The sequence below is a fragment of the Triturus cristatus genome, chromosome 3_1 (genome assembly GCF_964204655.1).
Source record: "Triturus cristatus chromosome 3_1, aTriCri1.1, whole genome shotgun sequence".
Taxonomy (NCBI): domain Eukaryota; kingdom Metazoa; phylum Chordata; class Amphibia; order Caudata; family Salamandridae; genus Triturus; species Triturus cristatus.
Genome location: NC_140583.1, coordinates 891,778,806 through 891,805,541, shown reverse-complemented (window position 1 = coordinate 891,805,541; position 26,736 = coordinate 891,778,806). Strand labels below are relative to the sequence as shown.

The 26,736-nt window shown below is 42.4% G+C and overlaps 1 protein-coding gene across 1 annotated transcript in view; it reads left to right on the top strand.

The window, feature by feature from the left end:
* Positions 1–26,736, top strand: part of LOC146861242 (sodium channel protein type 2 subunit alpha-like) — a 784,117-nt gene that overhangs the window by 249,500 nt on the left and 507,881 nt on the right. Inside the window, exon 10 of the mRNA XM_085645402.1 lies at positions 12,945–13,151. Within this exon, the coding sequence (XP_085501528.1) occupies positions 12,945–13,151 (207 nt within the window). The remainder of the gene's footprint in view (positions 1–12,944; positions 13,152–26,736) is intronic.

Below are 26,736 nucleotides of genomic sequence, written 5' to 3'. Positions count from 1 at the left end.
TTGGATACTTTTAGATACTTTTGAAGAGATTATGTTGGTATCTTTCAATTCAGCAAAGTGTGGTTCCTCCTCCAGGCTTCCTCTCTAACCAAGGTGGACTAGGAGCAATGGAAGGGTGTTTTGAGGGCTTACTGGATGCGATAAAAGGAGCTGTTTGTGCTTGAAAAAAAAGTGTGCTTGTGTACGACATTGTTTAGGCCCAGAAGGCGGGGCATTCCTAAAGCATTTTTCTAGGGAAACTTTATAAGGAGAGGAGGATGCAGTGGATAGGTTGATTCTGCAATAAAGATTTAAGACACTTGGTTCATGCCATGCAAGAATGTATTTATGGAAAGATACTTTAACCGAGGGTAGTACAGAGGGTAGTACTTGCTTAGGGAATCAGCGGAAGGTGTTGTATTCGTTCGCTGTGTATGTGAAAATAAAACTTTAAATGATGAAATGGTCAGGAGGTAACTAGAAGGGGAAACTGTCAGTAGATAAATTCAGCAATCTTTAATGATTACTCTGGGTTTGATACAGAATAGGACAATAAAAATGCTTGTGGAACTGAAAGCACAGTATCACACATGGAAGGGATGTCGTTGTCCGCTCTTTCTCAAAATGTACCCGAATAATTTTAATAAAAATGCCTCAAGAGGAATCTCTAAGGTTTTAGAGTGGTAATGATGGGGCAGTAGTAGTGATTTAGGAAATGTTTATTTCTGTCTTGACATTGACTGCACATGTACCAAATTGAAAAAGAAGTGAAAGTGTGCAAGTCAACAGCAATAGGCAGTGGGATTGTTTATAAACCAGTCAATGCTGTTGACCTTCAGGATAAATGTAATGTGGTCTCAGATTCAGGTGATGTAATAGGTGTGTCCACAGATAAGAGTAATGCTGCGACGATACAGTTATGTAATTGAGATCATTAAAAGACCCTGATGTCAACTTGAAGATCGATGCCTTCCTGAAAGAACAATTGCTGATTCTAGACTGCCTTTGATAGGTGTCAATTGAGGGACTAGTGTGAGGCCAATACCATAGAGGGAAAACAGATTGATGTTTTGGGTGAATTTGATGTTACCTTGATGCTCAAGAGTATTTGGACAACAAGGGATCCTGTTTGTTGCGTTTGTTATAGCAAAATATTTTGGAGACGATTTTGGATCCCAATGATCCAAATCTAGTGCTGTTGAGAAAGGAATATATGAGTGTCTGTACTGTGTAGTTGCCTGAACAGATACAATGCTTTCCAGGAGTATTCACAGGTACGCTGAGCAAACTCAAGTGTTTTACTTACTGAATACAATTGAAGAGTGATGTGCAGCCTGTAGTCCGTAATGTATGACGGATGCTTTTTTCATTAAGACGTAATTTGTAATCCAAATTGGACAAAATGTGTAAGCAACATCTCATTCAATCTACTGAGGGTTCACAGTGGCTATCTCGAGTCGTTTTAGCCCATTAGGACAATATCTTGCTCCGAATGTGTTAAACTCTTATTTAAATTAAAAAATGTGGGTGGATAGTCACCCCCTACCTAACATGATAGAAATGTTAAGGACACTGAAGGAGGCAAAAGTTTTTACCACACTCAATATGGCATCTGCCTACTATCAGTCTATTTTACATTATAAGTTCATGCATTTAACCTCATTTGTCATCCCTGAGGTGCATTTCATTTCAAATGAATGCCTTTGAGATTGACACCAGCTGTTTTTCAATTGGTTATAGAAACATTGTTTCTGGTCTTGCCACAGCAAATGCACATTTCACTGAAAAAGAATGAAAGGTTCACTTGAATGTAGGGATGTGCAGAGGAATTTGCAGTAGTTAGATAGGAGATTTCATGTTTCATAACTGCCATACCATTTGGTACGCATAACTCTACTGTGATTGTGACAGATGCTAGTCAGTGTGTCCTTGGCACTGTTTTTTTCCAAACTAGAAGTGGTGAAGATGAGGTGGTGACTTTTCACTCAAGAAGTCTAAGTGGTGCAGAACCCACATATTTTTTCATCCATTGGAAGCACTAGCCTTCTGGAAGAGGGGGAGTCAATCATTTTCAGAAATATATGTTAAATTCTAAAATCATAATTCAAGTGGATTATAAGCCAGTGGTAGATTTAATTACGACTAAAGGCTGCAAGTAAAGCTACAGCTAAAATAGCAGAATGGAAATATATAACTAGTAGGCTTTTTGTGTTATCTACCATTGAGAGAGTCAGAAGATTCTGGTGAAGATAAGAATGATGATCATGTTGTGGTCTAATCCCTATTGTCTTCCACCTTTGGAACCATTGTGCTGTCAGAATGGGATGAGGTTTAGAGGAGTGATGAAGTGCTTAGTAAAGTCAGGAAATATATTTATACAAGATATCCTGTTGCTAAAAGTGTTACTGTTTATTGCCATTTTGTATCTGAGTTACCTTTGGTCGATGGGTCCCTCAGGAGGTCAAATTGTTGGTTTTACCAACTAAGATGTGGAACAGGATTGTGGAGTTAGTGCACGAGGGGCATGTCAATATGAGAACAATGGAGCACAGAATTACACAAAACAATTGGTGGTCTGGTCTTGACAAGTGTATCAAACCTTAAGGCAGACTGTGGGGGTCCTGTGCCATTAGTGAAGTGAAGAGCCCCAAGTCATGTAGATTTAGCACCTGTACCTGACAAGGCCTAGCCAAAACTGTGGAAGGACATCATTGTTCCCGCTCAATGTACTGAAGAGGGATACTTAATATGGTATTTTGGCTTTTGACCAATTTTAATGTTGTTCATGTGCCAGATTAGTTAATTGTGCCATACGGAAGAAAGTGATAGGATTTTTAAGAGTTTGCTTGCCAGGGAAGAAATATGGGATGTGATTGTCATGAATAATGGCACTCAGCTTACTTCAAACACATTTAGTAAGTTTCTTGAGCATTTGAAAATCAAGTATTTTCCTATGTCGTTGTAGCATCCAAGAAATAAAGGATCAGTGGAGAGATGTTATAGCTTACATTTCTCAGCTGTGTACATGTTGGATTGTTGATACAAGACTTTCACCTTTCGTTCTCTTGAGACGGAGTGCCAGCATTCAAGTTGAACAGACCTTGTTCAGTATGTGCATGGTCACAGGATGTGCATTGATAGAAGCCCGCTTTGGGTGCTAATCCTACATTATATACATTGATTTGGTTGCCTCTCGTGTGTGTGAGTATGTATGTGCTGTCATGTTGTGAGTGGTTGTCTTTGTTTCAATTTTGTGTTGAAAAGGGGAAGATGCATTTGTATTTGTGTTGTTTATATTCATAGTCAGGAGCATAGGAAGGAACCAGAAGTTTGGATTGGAATATGAATGTGGAGTTTTCACATGATTTTCTGGTGGCTGGTGATCCAGGGCCTATCCCGTATCAGGCTTGCCTTACATGGTTTCTTTTCAGTCTTCCACCGCTTTGGCGGTAGAAGTAAATGTGCTGAGTAGTAATCAGGTGCAAAATATGCCTTAACAAGAGCAGTAAGTATGCTCCAAAAATTCAGTCGACACATAACATGGCTGAAAGAAACCAGAAAAGAAGGCAGTTTGAGGTTGACTGTTCCTATTGGAGCAGAACCAAAATTGACATACATAAAGAGTACCAATATCTAGAATATAACAGTGGGTGAAAAATGATGGTCTTAAATGCGGCCTTAGTGATTGCAAGTGGCTGAGATTAATTCAAGCGTTGTGGTTTTTTGCAGTAGACACCCTAAGTGTGACTGGTATTCCCAGATGTTGTTCCCATGCTCACTATGACATAGGACTTAAGCTATAACTTACTGATGGGACCTAAGTAGGTCGAAACAGGCCTGTGGTTGCTTATTGTTCCTTCTGGAGGGGACCTCAACTGACAGTTCAGGATGGACTGTTTCTATTGAATTCGGACCAAGACGGAGACACAAAAGGCAGATCTCTGTCTAGAATGGATCCATTACCTTGCTGTTTTTGCAAAAGAAGGCAGGTGTTAAAAATATATATTTACCCAAATTTGACTGAGGCGTAATTCAACAACATATCAAATTTAAGGGAAAGCATGTTGACTTGACATGTGTTAGCATTGTCATAAAATAATGTATCATGCCATAGAGAAAATACAATAGTGCCATCAGTGGTAGTGGGACTACTGGTTCTTTTCTTTGGAATTATGCTTTTCTTTGAAATTCCTAATTAGAGTGCAGTAACAGTCATTCAGTACAACATCGGTCCATAATTGGACATTTTCTGTATCCAGCCCACATTCTCTTTTCATGTTCCGGGTGTACATATAACAGACTAAGCAGTAATGATACTTTTACAATGTAGCAGGGGTATGGATATTAAATGGTGTTTAAATACATTATGGGGAGGGATCAGTGGGAACATGGAAGTGAGACAGTTCTAGACAGCACATTGTACATTGTCACAAGGCACATTTTGCAATGTAAGGCACAATAAAATAACTGTGATCAGTGTTACTCAATTTCTTCTTCAAAAAGTGAAGCTGAAATCAGAACCTAAGGTTCCACATTCAAAGGACAGCAGCAAAGCTATTAGACCACACTGAGCCTCATACAAGGTCCTGCTCCTGATGAAAGTTTGGTAAGAATGACAGATGGTTTGATCACATGTAGCGGAATCTATATATTTGATTGTAAGATGGGAAATGAGAGTGGGCATTGCATGTTTCTTTATTCGGTTGTTTTATGTGTTTTCACACATTGGTTGAAATCATGCTTGTGGAATGTGGCCCCTTAGTTGTAACTGGTCATGTGGAATGTCCCCTTCTAGATTATAGTGGTGAAAACATTAACATTTGGTATCAGGATATGCCAGAAGCACTGGTGGCACAGGCAGATTACTCTCTATAGGCCATTCTCTAAATCAGTTCTTGGTGGGAAAGAAAGGATTCAACTGATACAAATTATGGAGCTCTCCCACCAGCGGATTTCTTTTCACTGATAATGAAGTTGGAGAGCTACACTGTATTTGTAGACAACCATAAAGAAGCTCTCATGGTGGTTTTTAGTCAAAATGCCTGAACATTCCCAATGACACTGTGACTACCTCAAGCATTAAAGAAGCAACTTCAGGCCCATTTCACTTATGCTCACTATAGCAAACTTGGTAGAACAAAATGTCAACAGACAGCTCACTCTGTTTTTGGAGGAAAACCATCTGCAACGTGACTTGCCATCAGGTTTTTGCCATGGTTATAGCAATGAGACCGCTCTCCTTTAGGACTCTGAGCATATCAAAAATAATCATGGCCGAAATTTTTCAATTATGCTAATGCTGTTGTATCTTTCTGCGGCATTCGATACGGTCTCTCATTTGCTTGAGAGACTCGAAGGCATGGGCATTTCACACCATGCCTTGTCATGGTTTAGGTCTTTCATCATCAACTGTACACTGGCTGTCTTTCTCCCTCCCCCTACGTCTGCTGCAAGGCCTTTGGATTGCGGTGTTGCACAGGGCTCGGCTCTCGGCTCTATCCTTTTTAATGTCTATATGTCACCCTTGGCCAATAATGTTGAGTCTTTCGGAGTTAGAGTAAACCTTGTCTCAGATCTGACTCAGAATGGATGAATACTAACTTTTTGAAGTTGAATTCAGATAAAACTGAGATTCTTTTTGGTACCAAATCTATACCAGACTCTAAGCTCTGGTGGCCATCAGAGATGGGTAATCGCCTTTGTCCTTCGGCTGTGGTAAGGAACTTGGGGGCAAGTTCAATGCTGACCTAACTTTGGAATCTCAGATAAAATTACTGTCCAGTTCTTGTTTTTTGATCCACAGATGTCTAAGATGTATGATGCATTTTATTCCTTTGGGGCAGCAAAAAACTATTGTACACGCCTTGATCACTTCTACTGAACTACTCCAATAGTCTGTATCTCAGACTTCCTTCTTTTCTTTTTCAGCACCTTCAGATCATTCAAAAAGCTGCTGCCTGATTGATTCTGAAAATTCCTCCCTTGTGCTCCATCTCAATTCACTTGCATCATCTCCATTGGCTACCAGTCAATAAAAGGATCCAGTTTAAAGTCCTCAATTTTGCTTCCAAGATTTTTTACTCTAGGGGATCTCTCTATCTCAGGCACCGGTTCAAACTATCCCCCCAGGTACCTTCCCTTAGTTCCAACAACCTTAAACTCTTTCAAACCCCTCGCATTGTCAAATCCACAGGAGGGGGGCTTTTATTTTGCCTACCTGAGCAATGGCAAAGATGTCTGTAAGTGGTTCCTGTAAAGCTTCTCCAGCAGGAGCAATTGCGTTTCTACTCCTCTCAAAATTGACAAACTCATAATGACAGGGACATTCAGAGTTATCTGCAGAATGTTGGATAACTTCTCATATTGAGAGATGCAAGTCTTGCTGTGAAGCAGAGATTCTGAGCAATGAAAATGATAAAACTGGCTGGTTGTCCGTTCATATCTAGAGGCCAATTTCATCAAGTTCTAGTGAACCTGGAGTAAACTGTTACACAGGTGTTTTTGGATGAATCCTTATATCCAATACTTGCTTGTCCTGCCTCACCAATTGCTCACTCTTTTTTCTTTTTTATCTTTATTTAATAAGTAATAAAAACCATTATAAACCAAGTTTAATAAATAGAACTGTTTACAAAATCGAAATTTTAAAAGGCAGTACGTAGGGGCATAGTAAAGAGAGTCTTGCGTCACGTTTGCACCACTCAAGACTCTGAGTCAGATTTAAGCCATTCAAAGCCACAATACCTTACTCTGTGCAAGGGAGGTGTTCCATGGGCATCTTCCATGATTTTGTTACGCATTTCCAGATTTTCAAGGACTTGTAAATCTGACAATGCGTCAAAGCCTTACGCCTCCTGGGGTGAAGCGTAATGAGGAGTAATATCTCCATTTCTCTACGTTTTTTCCATTTTCTATTTCGCAACACACATATAAGAAGAGAAATGCCTCTATGGATTGTTTTTGTGCACAAATAGGCCCCTTCCTGCATAAAAACAATCCTCCCGACAGCACAGGTGCCCTTGCACCATGGTGTGTTAGCGCTAGGCTGCCGAAATGGCACCAGCTTAGGGGTAAAGGACAGGACAGAACCATATTGGATATTTATGATGCATTCCTGCCCTTTCACTTTGGCGTAGAACAGCGCAGCAAGGTGACTCCCCGTAAATGAGGGGTTTAGTATGTAAATCTTACAGATTTCTGTTCAAAGAGCAATCTTTATATAAAAAGGAGAAAATGTTTTTTCATCATATAATTAGTGTATGTTACCCCGAATTACTGTCAAATATAAAATATTTTAGATTTATAAAGTGAAATGCGGAAAAATAAAAATGAAATGGTACAGTCAAGCTTTCACTGCCAACATATGTGTGGGATGGCCAATGAATTTCGCAAACCTACAATTTAGCTGCATATCTTGGCCATTCAGACTCTGGAATTTTGCTTGCCTGCAAGTTCCTATGTTCAAATTATTGAGGCTGGGTCGTTGAAACATTTTGCGAGCCTCAATTAGGACAGGACAGTATGCAAATAGTATCTGCCAAATTGTTTTGGTTTTGTACCCACAAAGCCTGTCATTTGGAGTAGACCAAACCCTTTCCCATTTAGGTGTTAATTCTTTTGTTGGGAAGTCACCCATTCTACATTACAAATATTTGAGTTTTAGGTGGTCGAAAATGTAACCTCCAAGAATGTTTGTTACATTCTGTTATTATATGCGTTTCTCATCATCCAGACATGTGATTGCTAGCAAGCTTTTCCTGCAGGCAAGAAAGGATTTTTTGAGATTTATTACACAAGTTGTTCAAAGGGAGCACACCCAGTGTTGATTTTAGAAAGGCTTGCCTCGTAATGTTGGTATCGGATCTAGTTAGCTCAACCCAAATTAGGTTTCTTAAGATGTATTTTGCAGCTCCCCACATTGTTTTACAAATTTTAATGAAGGCCCTTTGGTGGGCAAGCTGTTGTTTTGCCAAACTGAGCTCTGAGCGAATTTGGGCTTGAGCCATAATTTACTAAATATAGTGTCTGTATAGATTAGTTTATAAAGTGTCCGTGTAGGAAAGTGGATTATTAGTTAGTATGGGTATTCACCTTCAACTAGTAATAATACCACAATCTCTAATAATCTCAAGTCTCAATAAATTCATCCTTGCTCATCCCTTGGTAGCTTGGCAGTGAGCAGTCAGGCTTAACTTAGGAGACAGGTAAATGTAAAGCATTTAATATCACCCAATCAGTAAATAAATGAAGGATAAATGGAGGCGCAGCAGCTCTGGTGCTCCTCGATCTTTCTGCGGCTTTTGATACGGTGGATCATCGCCTTCTGCAGAGATGTTTGGAGGGGCTAGGATTAGGAGAGACAGCACGAGCACTTATAGCCTCCTTTCTCACTGATCGAAGGTCCACCGTATCCATGGATGGTTTTAATTCAAATCCTTACACTCTTCCATGTGGTGTTCCGCAGGGTAGCTCTTTGAGCCCCACACTATTCAATATATACGTCTCTGAACTAGCGCCCCTTATTCGGGAATTTGGTTTCAGCCTGACCACCTATGCTGATGACACCCAGATTGTGGTGGCAGCTTCTAAATCCCAACAATCTCCGGCCTCGCAGTTCAGAAGTTGCATGAGTGCAATTAACAAATGGATGAAAGCACACTGCCTGAAGCTTAACTCCAGCAAAACGGAAGTCCTGATCTTTGGCAGTGTGCAGCCTCCCTGGAATGATCTGTGGTGGCCTGTTGAGTTGGGATCCCCGTCCAATCCGGTGGTTAAGGCAAAGAACTTAGGTGTGCTTATGGATGATAAACTTACTTTTCATCACCACACAAATGCGGTAGTGTGGGCATCGCACTTCCTCATTAAAAAAATTAGGAACAGTTTCCCTTACATCCCTGATCACACCAAGAGAACAGTAGTCTCTTGCCTCATTTCATCTAGGCTGGACTACTGCAATGGTTTATTCCTTAACGCCTAGAAGCAGCACTTGCGTAAACTCCAGATGATTTAGAACTCAGCAGCTCGTCTCATACTGGACATCCCTAAAACCCACTCAGTCTCCAACGAAATACGCAATCTTCACTGGCTTCCCGTATCCCAGCGTATTGATTTTAAAGCCTTGCATGGCATTGGTCCTTCTTTTCTGCAGGATCATTTTTCTTGGTATTGTCCCACCAGACAGCTGCGGTCCACGGGAGCACGATTACTCGCTGTTCCAAGACTTTTTAAAGCCCACTGGGGTGGACGCAGTTTTTATTACGCAGCATCTAAACTGTGGAACTCCCTTCCCTTTTTTCTCAGAAATGCCAGCTCCTTGACTATTTTTAGGAAACAACTGAAAACTTGGCTCTTTCAGCATTAGTGGCAAGGTTGTAGAGGGTCACTGTTGGGTCCAGCGCCAAGACACCTCCGGGTATACGTGCGCTTTATAAATTTCTTTAACATAACATAACACAAGAAACATCCCACATCAATTATAAAAATTCGAGAACATTTTTGTCTTTAAAATGACACCAAAACTACAATAAGTCAATGTAGGGAACCGGACATACGAATTTTTAATGATCAATTACAAAATTTGCATTATAGCACCAAAAAGCATAAAGTGCCACTCATGACAATCTGGTCGCGTTGGACCAGGACAAAGTCAAACCTATGGGCCAACCGCAATGGAGCCTGGGTCGAATTGGTTGGGCGCTAGGTCTCAATCAAAAGTTTACCTTCGGACTTAGTCTTTTTGTTGGACCTTTTCTCTGATCGACGTGCTCGTTGGCAGGTCCTCGTGATTCTTGGATCTGAAGTTCGATTTTACAATGGCGGCCTACTGCAGCGCGATGCCTTGTGGGTATCTGAAAGTCTTTGTCCTCTATTTTGACGACGAGGAGATCTTGAGCTTTCAGCAAGAAAAATCAACATGGTCAGGACAATTCTAGAGTTGACAACGGCAGCTCGACTCCTGATGTTGAGCCTGTCTTCCTCCTTGGAGTGTGTGTCCTTGTAACCCAACCAAGAGGTGTGGCTACCATCTAACTACACTCCCTCTCCTAATCTAGTTAGGGTTCCCCCATCTGGCTGGGGATCAAGAAAGTGGTGGCTGGCCTGTGTCCTGTGACATCTGTTCTCCTGCCTTTGAAGTCCAGCTTATCACCTGGCCCCCTTCCTCTCCTTTGCTTCTCCAGGAAGCAAATCTCCTTCCACTAGATGGCTGTATTGTTTCAACTCCAGGCCTTTTCACACCTACTCGGGTAGCAGTTTGATTCAGGGTGTAAAATTCTGGTCTATCAAAAGATGATGCTGCAGTGCTGCTTTAGGTAACTTCAGGATACTTATTTATTAAACTGATTTCCTGTAATAGTTATAATAAATCCGACTTTCGCAAGTTGTTGGATTTATTGTAATCATTGTTTTGATACTTTGAATGAAATTGCTAGCTAGCTCCCAAGTAAATAAAGTCTTCCCATGTTAGCCTATGGGGCTTGCAGGACTACAATACGGAAACATGGCTATGGCTGTTTATCCTACCAGGACATATAAAACATCTTTTACAGTGTCCCTGCTTTTTATAACAATGCACCCTACCCTTGGGGTATTTAGGGCAGACCTTGGGGGTGACATATGTTTGGACATAGTTTTATTTTGAAACCAGCCTGCAAATCAGGCTTGGCTTTAAAATGACACAAGACACCACATCATTGCACACTTAAGTGCATTAAGTCCACTGGGGTGTATAAATCTACATGCCCTACTATATAATAGGATTTACAGGTCGAATGTCTTGGGCAATTACAATGATGCAAATTACCTTATACCTTTTGATGACAACACTGACCCTGTGCCTGGTTAGCAGAGCCCAGGGCACTTTCAGAGTCAGTAATCATGAGCATCAGTCAAAAAAGATGGGGGTGATCAGGGAAAAAAGGACGATTTTCCTGCAGACTGTCCCACCCATACTAATCTTCACCCTGGGAGCTCTCATCTTCTAAGTGGAAAAACCAGGAAAGTCCATCTGCATTGGCATGGGCAGACCCACATCTGCATTTCACTGTGAAGTCCATTCCCTGTAGGGAAATGGACCACCTGAATGATGTTGGGTTCTCTGCCCTCATCTGCATGAACCATCTGAGAAGTCTGTGGTCAGTTTGAACATGGACTTGAGTACCAGACAAGTATGGCCTCAGCTTCTTCAGGGACCAGACCACATCAAAGGCTTCCCTCTCAATGGAACTCCATCTTTGCTCTCTGGGGAGTAGTCGGCTGCTAATAAAGGCAACTGGTTGATCTTGGCCCTCTTAATTTACTTGTGCCAGTACTGACCCCCATCCCTTGCTCAGAAGCATCTGTCTGTACCACAAACTCCTCATTGTAGTTAGGGGCCAGTAGCACTGGTGGTCAACACATAGCCTCCTTCAGTGTGGCAAATGCCTTCTGACACTCTGGGGTCCAAATTACCTTTCTAAGCTGCTTCTTAAAGGTAATTTATGTAAGGGGATCCACAATGGTCCTACAAACCTCCTGCAGTACCCAGTCAGGCCAACTGAGACCCTAACCTGTGTCAAGGTTTTAGGAGCTTCCCAACCCAGGATTGTCTGGATCTTGGACTGGAGAGGTTGTACATGGCCTCTATTCACAGGGTGGCCCAAGTACTCCACTCAACTCCGACTTATCTGACCTTTGCTGTAGGACCTGAAGCACTTCCTTCAGGTGGACTCGGTGGTCCCCTCAGCTGGAACTGAGTATAGCTATATCATCTAGATACACTGCAGTGAAAGCTTCCAAACCGATAGGACTCTGTTCACCAACCTTTGGAAGGTAGCATGGGCATTCTTCAAGCCAAAGAGCATCACCTTGAATTGAATGTGGTCCGCTGGGGTGTAAAATGATAATCTCTCCTGTACCCCTGGACTTAGGGCAATCTGACAGTAACCTAAAGTCAAATCCAGTGTACTCGGGAACTTTGCAGTCCCCAACCGGTCAATATGCTCATCATTTGTAGGTATGGGGTGAGCGTTATTCTTGGTGACTGCATTCAAACCTCTGTAGTCCACGCAAAACCTCAATTCTTTCTTTCCCCCTTGGGTTTTGGGCTTGGGACCTAGTACCACTCGACTGGCCTGTGGACTGTCGGAAAGCTCAATTCAGATGCTGGCTTTGACCTGGTCAGAGAACCTGTACAACTTGTTTTTGACAGGTAGGATGTCCCCACTGTTAATGTTATGGACACCAAGTGGTGACTTAAGCAAGGGGTCAGTGAGAGCAGTCCAGCAAACTACTCCCAACACTTGTCTGCAGTCTGTCTGCTGCTGGTCCGTCAACTTGGGAGAGTATACTACTCCCTCCACTGACCCATCTTCTGCATTGTTTGGGAGGTCTGGTAGAGGCTCATTCTCCTCCTTCCCTCCTTCATCAGTGACTATCAGCTGGTCATGTCTGCCCTGTCTTGGTGGGGCTTTAGTCTGTTAACATGGAGTACCCTGTGGGGACTCGTGGGGGTGCCAAGATCCACTAAGCACCCCTACCTCCCAACCCCATAAAAACTAGAAAGCCTATGCTTAAAGTGAGATTGCTTAGGCAGCAACTGTCTGTAATGAGCATAGTATTGGCCTTTCTGTGGGTTACAGAGACATGAACATTTTATCTATGTGATCAAGGTTTCATAGCAAATGTGGTACATATAGTTTTACATTGTAACAAGCTTAACTTACTGGAGAATGACATATTTGACTTGTGTTTAGGGCATTGGGTGTTGCTATTGTTGTGAAGGGAACTTTTATTTTATAAATTCTAAAATTAATATTTTGACAACAAAGTGGGATCTTACCACTGAAGTCTAAGGACTCCTATACATAAACCTAGGGCATTGTAGTTCTGTGACTCTGGAATAAAGTTTACATCTCTCAGCTACTTGCTTTCCTTCCACATGAAGAGAAGAATGCATGAAAAAATAACCTTGTACGTCTTTTCCACAGACTCTTCGCGCTGCTGGCAAAACCTACATGATATTTTTTGTACTGGTCATTTTTCTGGGCTCATTCTATTTGGTGAACTTAATCCTGGCTGTGGTTGCTATGGCTTATGAGGAACAAAATCAGGCTACATTAGAAGAAGCAGAGCAAAAAGAGACAGAATTTCAACAGATGATGGAACAGTTAAAAAAGCAACAAGAAGAAGCGCAGGTATGATGATGATAAGGCAAGATTCAGTTATTTTATGAACCTTTGCTCCCCATGGCTATGTTTGTACTGTATGTGACTAGTCTTCACTGTAAAGGATTTCATTTATCAACATTTTTTGCTTTCTTTCAGGTGAGTGACTGGTTGACTCTATTATACAAAAAGTGTCTATATGATTAGGCTAAAAACCAAGTATAAAAGCACTACAAACATATCCGTAAAAAGTCTTATGTTTTTATGTAATGTGCATTTGTAAAGCGCACTATCGCCGGTGAGGATATCCTGGCGCTGAGAAGGTGTGTGTCTAGCCCTGCCTATGGTAGGTTGATCAATTAAAAAGCCAGGTCTTCAGCTTCTTGTGGAATTCAAGAATAAAGGAAGTGGCTCTGATGCGGAGTGTAAGGTGGTTCCCTGCTTTAGGAGTGATGTAAGAGAACGCCCAACCTTCTTATCTGGTTCTGTTTATGTATGGGAGTAGGAGTCCTGAAGAGCGGAGTTGTCTGGGTGGTTGGTGGAAGTCTGGATGGTTGGAGGGATTTAAAAGTGGCAAACTTTTATAAATAAACAGCATGCATTTTTGAGTGGTGTTACAATTACTACATTAGTATTGTTTTATGCCACAAGTGTGAATGATATTCCGGAATATATATTCAATGGGGGAGAACATCAAAACTCCATTTTAGCCTTTTTGAAGGTTTTGCAATACGCGGAATATTTTCTCCCTGTAGTTATTTTTGTTTAACCTTGTAAAAGGAGTAGGAAAGAGAGGTTTGATGGCAGTGGGAAAAGTGATACAGCCTTCCTATTTTAGAAATTATGTTTTGGTGCAACACATAATTCATAGTGCCTGTGCCATTCTTGAAGTCATACGTTATGGAACTAGTGTTGTCACTTTAGGTGTCTTGTCATGGCATATGTAATGTTATTTGTGCTATCTTGGGTGGCACATTAATGGGTTCATTTACTAAGTCTGCCTAGATAATTTCTCATTATAGCCTACGCCTTTTGCACTTCTTGAAACTTTATTACAGTTGCCTGTGAAGGAGAAAGGCAGGTTTTCACAATATACCTGTTTTGCTCCAGTAAATCACCACCTTATCACCTCGTATTTTACTCCCTTATCAGAACCTAAAACACTTTTCACCAAAAAAGAAAGGAAAGTTATTAAACTACATTTGTGTTTCTCAATGACCAATTCTGAATGACTGAGAGCTCTCTTACAAAACAAGTTATTAAAGTATTCTTCTCCAAGCTCCTCTCACTCCACTATCTTGGCTATAGTGGGAGCCCTTTTTATATATATTGTGCCAATTCTCAGTGGGGAAGCTCAAGATTGCTGCCTGTGGGCAATGTGGCTCTGTTAAGGGTAAGGCACTCCTAGAGTCCATCAGAGGTCTGTGAAGAAATCTGTGCAGAAAGTGGTAATATCCATCCGTTGCTACGTGGAGTAATGGTCTCTGGAGCGCTGGCCAAGTCAATGTAGCTTTACTGTGGACCACTCCTATGATGTGGCTTACACACACTGGAAGTGATGAACTGATGTGATGTCAATTCCAACACTGGAGGCATTCTGGGTACATATTTCTTCATCAAACACTCCCAATTGGGCATTTTTGGAAAATTGGGGGTAGTCGAATGTAGCTATCACTTATGAAGATGCTGTTGTGGAGATGCAATACCTGATTAAGCCACCACGAGAGGACTATGACTCCAATAAAGAATTTACAACTAAGTACATTACACACAGCTTCAACGGTAGTACCATTATTGTATTTACAACAAGAACATAAAATTGTTACTTCCAGTCTGACAATTCGGCTGACTGATGTTTTTAATGCTATATACCGTTACTAGCAGTTCATAATGACACCCTCATTTTGGGATAGATAACACTTCTAGTAGCAGTTTAAAGTAGCTTTAAACTTACCTGGCAATGGTAGGACTTCATCTCCCAGCATCCACTGCTGCTCTAGATGCCATGGGGCTGCCTGTACCTAACATCAGAGCATAAAAGCACTCTACATTTCCTGTGGCACAGGATGTGTGCAGGCCAAGACCAGGCCCGACTTCGCCTGTCATCACCCAAAGGAGGTTGGTCTGAGCCACCAATCCCCCCCCTTCATATTGTATAAGAAAGGATCTGAAATCTGTAACGGGCTGTACTTTGGATGGTTTTCTGCAGGGAGCAGTGGGAGTTATTAGCTAGGAGACCGAGTTACCAGAACGACGCTTGTCTCTCGTTCTTCGCCCCCTGACTTACAGAATTTACATGAGGCAATTACTGTGGATGTGGGCTCCAAATTGAATACGTTGGATGTGAGACCAGACATGTTTGTTATCTTAACTAGTGCTCCTGTCCATACCAAAGTTGGGGAGCCTGTTGGGGACTCTGAGTCTGATTTGATTCAGCTGTGGAAATATGGATTTTCCTGGTCAGTTATGTCCCCTATCTTGGACCCCAACGGTTCCATGTGTATATCACAAGTACATATATGTCCCCCCCAGTTCCAGTTATGAAGACGCAAATACATGTATGCCCACCGTCAACATGTCCTCTGCCAGATCCGCCATGAATAGGCCGGATATTCCATTCTTAAATATGAAAGGCCACCGGCTTTATATGGCTCAGTTACTCCATTTTTCAGTCCAGGCAAGTAGGCCCTGATTCTGTCATCAAACTCTTCTTGCCTTCTGCCTCTAAAAGCTCCAGCCCGAGCCTGCATCTGTGACCATGAACTTTGTCTCATTCTCTGCGCGGCTCACGAAGCCTGACATCAGCTTACTCTCTGCCAAGAACTGTATTTCACCTTCGAATTATCTGCTTCCCCCTCAGCCGATGCATTCCTGCCTAGTAGTTTAAGTAAACATTCCTCCAGTTACCAAGCAAAAAGGCCCATCTTCTCTGTCCTCATGCAAGTAATTCATAGCCCTGTTACCATGGAATATTTCTACCCCCTCGCATTCAGTGTAGACATTTAGACGCTTGTACACGCACAGTCAGTATAGAATAGATTCTGTCCGAGAGTCCTTCTTTTATGGATAACATAGTTCTTTAAACATAGGATGTTAGATATGATTTGGGATTAGGTTGACTTGACCTCCCAGACTTCTTGTCTCCACATATAGAGCTAAATGTCAAGTCCCCGTCACCCCCTAGTTACACGTCAATTACACGTCATACTGCTGCGCGCGCATCCATGCCAAGTATTATCTTATAGATCCACCTATACATGACATCACAACCAATCATGTTCCTTTTTACTCATTATTACACCCATTTTCGGTTACGCAAACCAAACGTCAATGTCCTTATCAATTGTTACGCCTACTATATTCACTTCATTATAATGTATGGACTATAAAAGTTATTTCTTGTCAATAAAGTATGTACTTCACTTCCTGAACCCCCGTGGTGATGGAACTTGAAGCATCCGATTATAATCGACCACCGGAATAAAGTCCATTCCGAAACTCTAATATCACGGATTCTGCCTCTCATTTTTCTGAGCTATTTTATAATGTTTCTGTATCAAATTCAGTCCCGGTAAAGGAGAAATATTTACCACATGATGGCGCCCGAACAGGGACACTTTCTCATCTCACGCGCCGGCGGTGCGTTGCAGGCCCGGTCTCCTGCCACAGCTGGACGGACAATAACGCGTACCAGCAGGATTTCCTGTATCTCCCTCCGGTCAAGCGGGGGCGACTGAGACTGCGATCAACACCCAGACGAGGCGGTGAGAAGTGCGAAGTATCCCGACCAGAGCCTAGCTGAGAGAGCAAGATCCGAGGTATATAGAGACCCACCAGTCCGAAGTCAAGCCCAGTGTCCGACGAGTCGAGTCGAGTCGAGTCCGGTCCGGTTCAAGTTCAAGTTACTGAGGCCTTCCGTTTCCGAAGCTACCCGGTGAGTACCATTGCTGGGGAGGCATTTCTGACGTGCACATAGGTTGTGCCGGTCAAGACGGGTTTGGGTACACAAATCCGGTCTGCACTGTTTTAGCAGTGTATCTGTACTGTTTAGCAGTATATCAAGTATTCCGAAGTATTCCGAAGTGTCTAGTTATTGTCTAGTTATTGTCGAGAATTAAGCTTGGTGATTAGTTATGCAGACGATCATCATTGTTGTTTCAGTTAATGGTTTAATGTTAAATGTTTAAAGTGTTTAAGTATGTTCTGAATATCGTGGTATGAATGACTGTTCATTATCGTGTTTATTGTATTAAGTCTGTTCAAAATCAAGTATCAGGTCAAAATCAAGTATAAGGTCAGTTCTCAATATGCCGCTCTTTTCGAAATTAAGACAGATCACTACCAGAAAAGGGGTTCTCGAAGAAGCAGTCCCTATTCCTCCTAGGGACACTCCAGGGCACTTTATGTATCACAAACATGGCTTAGACGCTATATTATTTCTTGATTTATGGGTAGACTATACCAAGGGATTACCAGAAAGTCAGAGGTGGCCCACAGCGGGGACCTGGGATGCAGAGTGCATCATGAAAGTCGAGGAAGAGTTATGGAAAAGAAAAGTCAGACAGTCACAGAAAGACGCCGTTGAATTATGGCGTAAAGAATCACATAGACGAACAGAAAAAGCACGTAGACAGGAGGAGAAGAGTAAAGAGAATTCCAATAAAGTTCGAGAGAATCTATTAATTGAGGAAGGTATCCGAGTAAAATCAGAACAAGTAGACAGACAAAGAAATGCCCTTATGAATGGTATGTATCCCCTCCTGGCCGAAGGATTACCTAAGGCTACTCCAGAGACACCAAAAGACTTGCCAACCCCATTGTTCCCAATAAAGGTACATCCTAAGGGGCATCCTAGAACCGCAGAAGATGTTTTTCTTTCCTCATATTTAGATGACGCAGCTCCCGAGTATGCTAATTCCGCCCCACATAGACCGCATACCAGGGAGGTTCAACGCCAAGATCCAGTACCCGTATCCCTGCAGCAACAAATCGAGTCACAAGTTCCGGCAAGCACATCTGTTTCTGTATCCGCTCCTACAGCTACTTCTATGGCTGTGTCCACACCTGCAGTTGCTGTGTCACGTTCGACGAATCCTTTTACACCCGACGCCCCAGATGGGGCCGCGGGAGGAGCTGCCAATGTCTTTTCTACACCACCCAGAATAAATAAACTTACTTTTCAAGAGTCAGCGCATTCACGTACACCCAAACTCCTTAGTGCTCGTGCGCTTAAGGAACTTCTTATAGATTGTAGATATGACCCAGTGCCTGGGAAGGAGGACGAAATGACCCTAGCATCATTGCGTATCAGACGAGCCGCAGTGTATTTAGCGAAGTTACCAGGAATGACTGCGCATCTAGATAATATATATCATTTTGTCCAAACGGGGCGAGATCCAGAATGTATTTACAGAGCTATGGAATACCAGAAAGTAGAGATACAGGGGGAACTGTTACGTTTCCTCATAAACTGTGTGATCAGAAATCAAGACCGACCAGGGGTAGACCCGGAAGCAATGAAAATTCTTACAAGATGGAGCCAGAATATATCGGAAGGGAGACATGATAAACAAAACTGTATAATAGCCATGTGCCGAAAGATCCGTAAAGAAATAGAACGCCTACACGAAGAGCGATTAGAGGTAGACGAGTTCGAACAAAACGAGGAAGAAGGGTCAGGACTGCCCACAGGACAGTCAGACACCATAGCCTATGTAGGTAGAGGAAGATCTTGTAATAGGAATCAGACTAGATGTCATACTGACCCAATACGTCCGATATGTCCAGATAATAACAGGAATTTTCAAATACCTATAATTAACATAAGGTCTAACGAGCATTCGTTCCAAACCGCCGACAAACTACTCCGAGAACGAAGGGGTTATCATTTCCTCGATTCTATGGATGAACAAGATTTAGCCAGGGCAGCTGTCCATTGGGTGGACAGTCCCGGAAAATATAGTGATGATACAGTAGTACGCACATTTTTGAATCTTACCCCAGATGAACAAAGGTTAGCTGGGATTTATATGATTCAACAACTCATTATACTATATCGGAGTCAGCATTCGGACCCTGGTCCCTTGCCTGACATACTGACTGAATTACTTATGAATAAATGGAGAGGTCCAGGTACTGAATTAATTAAAGAAATTCTAGAATCAAGAAAGCAGTATATTCTTTTTGTATGTTCAGAACATGTTCCATTGTCCGTCAAGGAAAGAACTACGTATCACATAGATAGACAGAATCCCTTACGAGAAGTGCACCCAATAAAGGGTGAGGACAATCAGTTTAAACGCGTATTTGTATATACGCCCATATCGAAAATAGAATTGTTAGAAATGAAGAAAGTGGTACCCAGTCATGACAAAGACCCAGCGGGTTTTCACCGAGAAATTAAAGACATGTTACTCATGGGAGAGTATACCTACCCCGACATTATGACAATATTAAAGGTGTTGATGCCTGCTGGCATTTATGAGAAACTCAAGGAAAAAGAGTGGGAGATAGGTGATCAAAAGATAGAATGGTCAGCATTAGAAGCAGAGGAAAGGGCCCGAGGTCCAGGTTCGGGGCTTGGGGACAAAACTAAAGCACTACCAGGTCTACTAGTACAGGTACTGCCACGTTTATTAACTACGAAAAAGGAAGATTGGGGTACAATTTCAGCCTGTAAGCAGAAGCAAGATGAAGACACTAGTGATTACTATGCCCGATTTGAAAAATGTTTTGGTATAAATAGTGGCATAAAAGCAAGTAGCGAATCATACCCACATCTGTTTGTAACAAAATTAGTAGAAAATGCTCTGCCCCCAGTAAAGAATAGAGTATTAAAATTCGAGAGTACCTGGCAAGGTAACACTCCAACACAAATGTTACAAATGTTACAGTACCACCACAATAGAATTAAAGAGGAACAAGACCATGAACACAGACGCATGAAAGACACGAAAATGAAAATGCTAGTTTCCCAGACAGTTCCAGCTGAAGGACATAAAAAGGGTATGACACATTCCGATTCAGCAGGACCTGTAAAGGGGACATGCAATTATTGTAAAAAGCCAGGCCATTACGTACACGATTGTCCAGTTTTAAAACATAATATCGCCATAGGTAAAACACAAGAAAGATCACGGCCACTAAGACAAGATCAGAATGAACAAGGAGCTATGCAGCATGCCCAGGCCATGCCAGCCGCACAACAGTCAATACAGTTTGTGCCAGCTGCACCACCGTTGCCTGCTGCTGCCACACAGACAACAACACGACAAATGTATCAGACCGCACAGTATGAATATCCCGAGTATCAGCGTTACGCATGAACAAGCCTAGAGAGGGAAGTTGACTTACCCCTTATCGAGATTCCTGTAGATCAAGAAGGACCTTATGTACATAGTAAATTATTAGGTCAAGATAGAAAATTTTTACTCGATACAGGGGCAAGTCGAACAACTATAAAACGTAGTGAAGTTCCAGGGGCACCCCTCTCAGGCTCACAGAATATTTCCCTTGGTTTTTCAGGAAAACCTATTGTTAATGAAGTGTCACAACCTCTGCCACTTACGATAGGACCTTTGACCCGAACTACAGATTTATTGCTTACTAAATCATGTCCAGAAAATCTATTAGGAATAAAAACGTTAAAAGCTCTAGGAGCTATAATATGTTGTTCTCCGGAAGGAGTAAGATTGTTTTTACGTGATTTTAAAGGTCACTATGTAACTAGAGACATGGATCCCCGACTGCAGGCCTTACCTACACGTCTATGGGCACAAGGCCCTACTGATGTTGGTTGCATGAATATTACACCATATCAAGTCACACTAAAGGCAGGAGTGGTGCTACCACGAATGCGACAATACAAGTTACCACCAGATGCTGTAGTGGCTTTACTACAAATCATTGACGAACTCATTGCCCAAGGAGTAGTTGTGGAAACAGACTCCAATATATGTAATTCACCGATAATACCGATTCTTAAACGAACAGATCCTACAGCGCCGCCAGTATATCGATTGGTTATTGATCTGCGCGAGTTAAACAAATGCATTGTGCCACAATTCCCTGTGGTCCCAGATATCTCGTCATTATTGACAGCTATTGATTCCGAAGCAACATTCTTTACTGTAATTGATCTCAAAAACGCCTTTTTCAGCGTCCCAATAGATCCGGAAAGCCAATATTTGTTCGGATTTAGTTTAAATGGACGTAGCTTTAAATTCACACGCGCACCTCAAGGATTTACAGAAAGCCCCAGCATCTATAGCCAAGCACTGAAACGAGAACTCGACAGTATCCACATGCCAGTTAACACTGCCTTGCTTCAATATGTCGATGATCTGTTGATCACCGCAAGAAGCGAACCTGAATGTGAGAAAGCATCACTGACAGTTTTACAATTTCTAGCCGAAAAAGGGCACAAGGTGTCCCCTTCTAAGCTGCAATTCTGTGTCCAGCAAGTTGTTTATCTTGGACACTCGCTGGACAAGGAGGGAAGGCAGCTTACACCCGACCGCATTCAGTTAATAACTAACATGCCAATACCCAAGACACAAAAGGAGGTGCGGGCTTTCATAGGCCTCACTTCATACTGTAGACAGTGGATCCCGCAGTATGCATTTCTAGCAAAACCACTCATTCAATTGACAACACAGGAGGCAGCCACATCGACTGTTCTCCCTTGGACTCAGGAACACACACAAGCTTTTGAAAGCCTAAAGAAAGCTTTATGTCAAGCACCCGTTTTAGCAACGCCATGTTACAAAAAACAGTTTACACTCTTTGTTACAGAACGCGAAGGTACTGCTTTGTCAGTACTCACACAGGATCAAGCAGGAGCACACAAACCATGTGCCTATTTCTCTAGTACATTAGATCCCGTAGCTCAGGCTTTGCCTGCGTGCCTGAAATCAGTAGCAGCGACAGCTTTAGCAATCAGACAAAGCGATGCCATAGTGTTAGGACATCCATTGACAGTTCAAGTACCCCACGCAGTAGAGGTTCTTGTAAATAGAACGCAAACACAACACTTGACTATAGCGCGACTTACAGGATATGAACTTACATTGTTTCAGCCACATATAGAAATAAGACGCTGTAACACATTGAATCCTGCCACACTTTTGCCAGTAACCGGAACAGACCCACTAGCCCATGACTGTATTGAAGTTATTACTGTAACGACAAAACCCAGACAAGACTTGACCGATGTTCCATTGTCAGATCCAGACTTGACATTTTATGTCGATGGTTCATGCATGAGAACAAGTACAGGAGAGTTAGTAGCCGCTTATGCAGTCACAACAGATACTGAAGTCATTGAAACTAATCGTATAAATACTTTGTCAGCTCAAGCCGCAGAGCTCATCGCTCTGACACAAGCCTGTATTCAAGCCACGAATAAAAAAGTCAACATATACACTGATTCACGTTATGCATTCGGAGTTGTACATGACTTCGGCGTGCTGTGGCGAGAGAGAGGTTATTTAACTTCCCACGGTGCCCACATTCAGCACGGACCCCTCATTCACGCATTATTAGATGCAATACATCTACCCACTGAAATATCAATTATGAAATGTAAGGCCCATACGAAGGTTACTGATATCATTTCCCAAGGCAATGATCTAGCCGACAGAACAGCTAAACTGACTGCTCAAACTCAGACCCCCGACATGACAAAGACAATAGTCCCGACACCGACACATTGTATGACCGTTAAAGATCCTACTCTTGACGTAATTGACATACAGACACATGCTACACCAGACGAAATAAAGAAATGGACCGAGTTAGGAGGGATCCAAACGGACCAAGGATGGATGATGAAGGAAAGGTCTGTATGGTTCCTTCCTGATTCAATGGTCCAAGTCGTAATTAACACTATACATAGTCCGGCACATCTAGGAGAAAAAGCTATGCTAGACAGCATTCAACACATTTGGTTCAATAAACATTTACGAGCAGCAGCAAAACAAAAGGTCCGTACCTGTATGATCTGTTGCCAGTTCAACCCAGGAAAAAGTGTTCCCGTAGAACAGGGTGGATTTCATCCTCCTGATCACCCTTTTGAAGTCCTACAGATGGATTATATCCAGATGGAACGATGTCGAGGATTCAAATATGTTCTCGTAGTTGTCTGCGCTCTGTCCCGTTGGACAGAGGCGTACCCGGTTTCAGATTACACTGCCCCGACTACTGCCAAACAGTTGGTTCGAGAATTCTTCCCACGATACGGTTTACCACGTGTTGTCTACTCAGATAACGGCCAGCCGTTCTCATCCGAATTAATGAAACACGTTTCACTTCTGCTAGGATATCAGTGGAAATTCCACTGTGTCCGACATCCCGAGGCAGCAGGTCTCGTAGAAAGACATAATCAGACACTGAAAATCAGACTGTCCAAAATATGCAGAGAGAAAGGGGTCGACTGGATAGTAGCATTACCAGTTGCACTTTTTTACATGAGAATGGTAGCACACTCTAGAACAGGGCTATCCCCGTATGAGGTGATCTTCGGTAGACCACCGAATATGTGGGGGACGCCTATACCACGCAAAATAACTGATATTGACTGTAATATGCTGACAGATTACTTGGCTTCCTTGATGTCTGCACTACAATCTTCTCGTTCACAGGTAGCTGCAGCCTTTCCCGACAACACTGAGGTGAAACCCCATGACGTTGTTCCGGGTAATCTTGTCTTTGTGAGGAATTTCGACCGAAAGACTCAGCTGGAGCCCAGGTGGAAAGCACCCAAGTTGGTCCTGTTGACCACAAGAACAGCCGTGAAGATCGAGGGCCGCAAGGGCTGGATTCATTCAAGCCACATCAAGAAATTTCATGGACTATCTTCGGATATAGACACTGTGCCCTGCACTCCCTCACAGACTGATACAAAACTCCCTTTTGTTGAACCTAACAAATCTGAAAATTATAAACTAAAGCTTAGGCCCAACCAGTCGAGCAATTTGATTGTTTAAGTCCTCTCCAAGGTGAAGCGGTTGAATTGTCTCTGACATGTATCCCTTGGACCTGAGTAGAGAAAATACCCGAAAAATGTTGAAACGACAGGCGTATTGTAAATCACTGCGTAGCCACTGCATAGTGACATTATTAATTTTGTTTTTATTGAGTCTTTTAATAATTATTACAAGTATGTTGTTGCACATATATTACCCTATTTCTAGACATGTTTATAATATTGCTGCTGAACATTCTTTTAGTGACTTACCTCCGCATGAATTGTCTTATAGACTTGCGCTGCGCAATAACACTTTCATTAGTATGTTACATCATTCCCATCAGACTAGTAATGCCACCAATTGTTGGGTGTGTGGCCGACTCCCTCCCTATCAGAATTATGAAGGAGTCCTGCCTTTCTTTCCACATTCATTCACACATAATGGCTCCTGTGGAGCATGGTTTAGTTTAATCAATTCCATAGACTCAGACACAGCAGTTTACCAAGACCATTGGATATGGGGAAACCTGAACCTAGTTTTACTCAAAGTCTGCTACCCTGACAAGGAGGGTCGCCCCAAAAGAACAGGAACTGATCTAGAAAATGAAGTGTATGGATTAGGTAATTTTACACCTAATCTCATGATTCTAAATGTCGTATCCGAAGTTGAGCTAGTCTTACCCACCATGTCAGTATTCCCAGCAAAAGGTGAATTGTGTGTAAGAAAGGTTGGTTCCATACATATGGGCCATAGTAAATGCACTACTACAGTAGAATTCAGTGATCAAGGAAAATCTTCATTTAGAGCTTCTCGCCACTCCTACTTTATATGTGGTCAGACTGCATATATGCGTCTACCCCTAGATTGGGATGGTACCTGCTACATTGCATTCCTTTTGCCACCTGTTTTCCTAGCTCCTCCTGATTATTACAGAAATATTCATTTAGTACACAACAGAGAACGGAGAGATCTCCCCATTGTCGATTACACTGAGACGGCATGGGACAAGTATGTAGATTTTAATAAAGGCATCTTTCCCTATATAGGTACTGTTACTAATAGTAAGCTGATACGTAGATTAACTAGAACCCTTGAAGCAGTAGTGAATGAGACTATTTCCGCCTTAGGCAATTTAACGGAAGAGCAGTCTGCTATGCGGATTGTTGTGCTTCAAAATCGTCTTGTCCTTGACGTCATCCTGGCTGATAGGGGCGGAGCTTGTAGGGTCATCGGATCAAGCTGTTGCGTATTCATACCAGAAAATTCGCCATCTGTATATAAAGCCATCACTCGCCTTCATAAGATTGTAAGCCAGATACACCAGAACCCAGGCACTTGGACTTGGTCCAGTTGGTTTTGGAATGCGGTATCAGCCTGGGGATGGAGAGTTCTATCCTTCCTAGGTATTGGCCTTCTCTTACTATTCAGTTGCTGTCTATGTCTACAATGTGGACCAGCGATTTGTGGTCTGTGTGCCACATCGTGTATCCCACATCAAGATTTTCATTCAAGATCCCGGAAGAAGAAAGAAGAACAAATGATGCTACATGAACAGATCAATGGATTGATGAAGATTGATATCTCTTGAAGGGCAAGTAGGGGACAAGGAGGGAATGTGGAAATATGGATTTTCCTGGTCAGTTATGTCCCCTATCTTGGACCCCAACGGTTCCATGTGTATATCACAAGTACATATATGTCCCCCCCAGTTCCAGTTATGAAGACGCAAATACATGTATGCCCACCGTCAACATGTCCTCTGCCAGATCCGCCATGAATAGGCCGGATATTCCATTCTTAAATATGAAAGGCCACCGGCTTTATATGGCTCAGTTACTCCATTTTTCAGTCCAGGCAAGTAGGCCCTGATTCTGTCATCAAACTCTTCTTGCCTTCTGCCTCTAAAAGCTCCAGCCCGAGCCTGCATCTGTGACCATGAACTTTGTCTCATTCTCTGCGCGGCTCACGAAGCCTGACATCAGCTTACTCTCTGCCAAGAACTGTATTTCACCTTCGAATTATCTGCTTCCCCCTCAGCCGATGCATTCCTGCCTAGTAGTTTAAGTAAACATTCCTCCAGTTACCAAGCAAAAAGGCCCATCTTCTCTGTCCTCATGCAAGTAATTCATAGCCCTGTTACCATGGAATATTTCTACCCCCTCGCATTCAGTGTAGACATTTAGACGCTTGTACACGCACAGTCAGTATAGAATAGATTCTGTCCGAGAGTCCTTCTTTTATGGATAACATAGTTCTTTAAACATAGGATGTTAGATATGATTTGGGATTAGGTTGACTTGACCTCCCAGACTTCTTGTCTCCACATATAGAGCTAAATGTCAAGTCCCCGTCACCCCCTAGTTACACGTCAATTACACGTCATACTGCTGCGCGCGCATCCATGCCAAGTATTATCTTATAGATCCACCTATACATGACATCACAACCAATCATGTTCCTTTTTACTCATTATTACACCCATTTTCGGTTACGCAAACCAAACGTCAATGTCCTTATCAATTGTTACGCCTACTATATTCACTTCATTATAATGTATGGACTATAAAAGTTATTTCTTGTCAATAAAGTATGTACTTCACTTCCTGAACCCCCGTGGTGATGGAACTTGAAGCATCCGATTATAATCG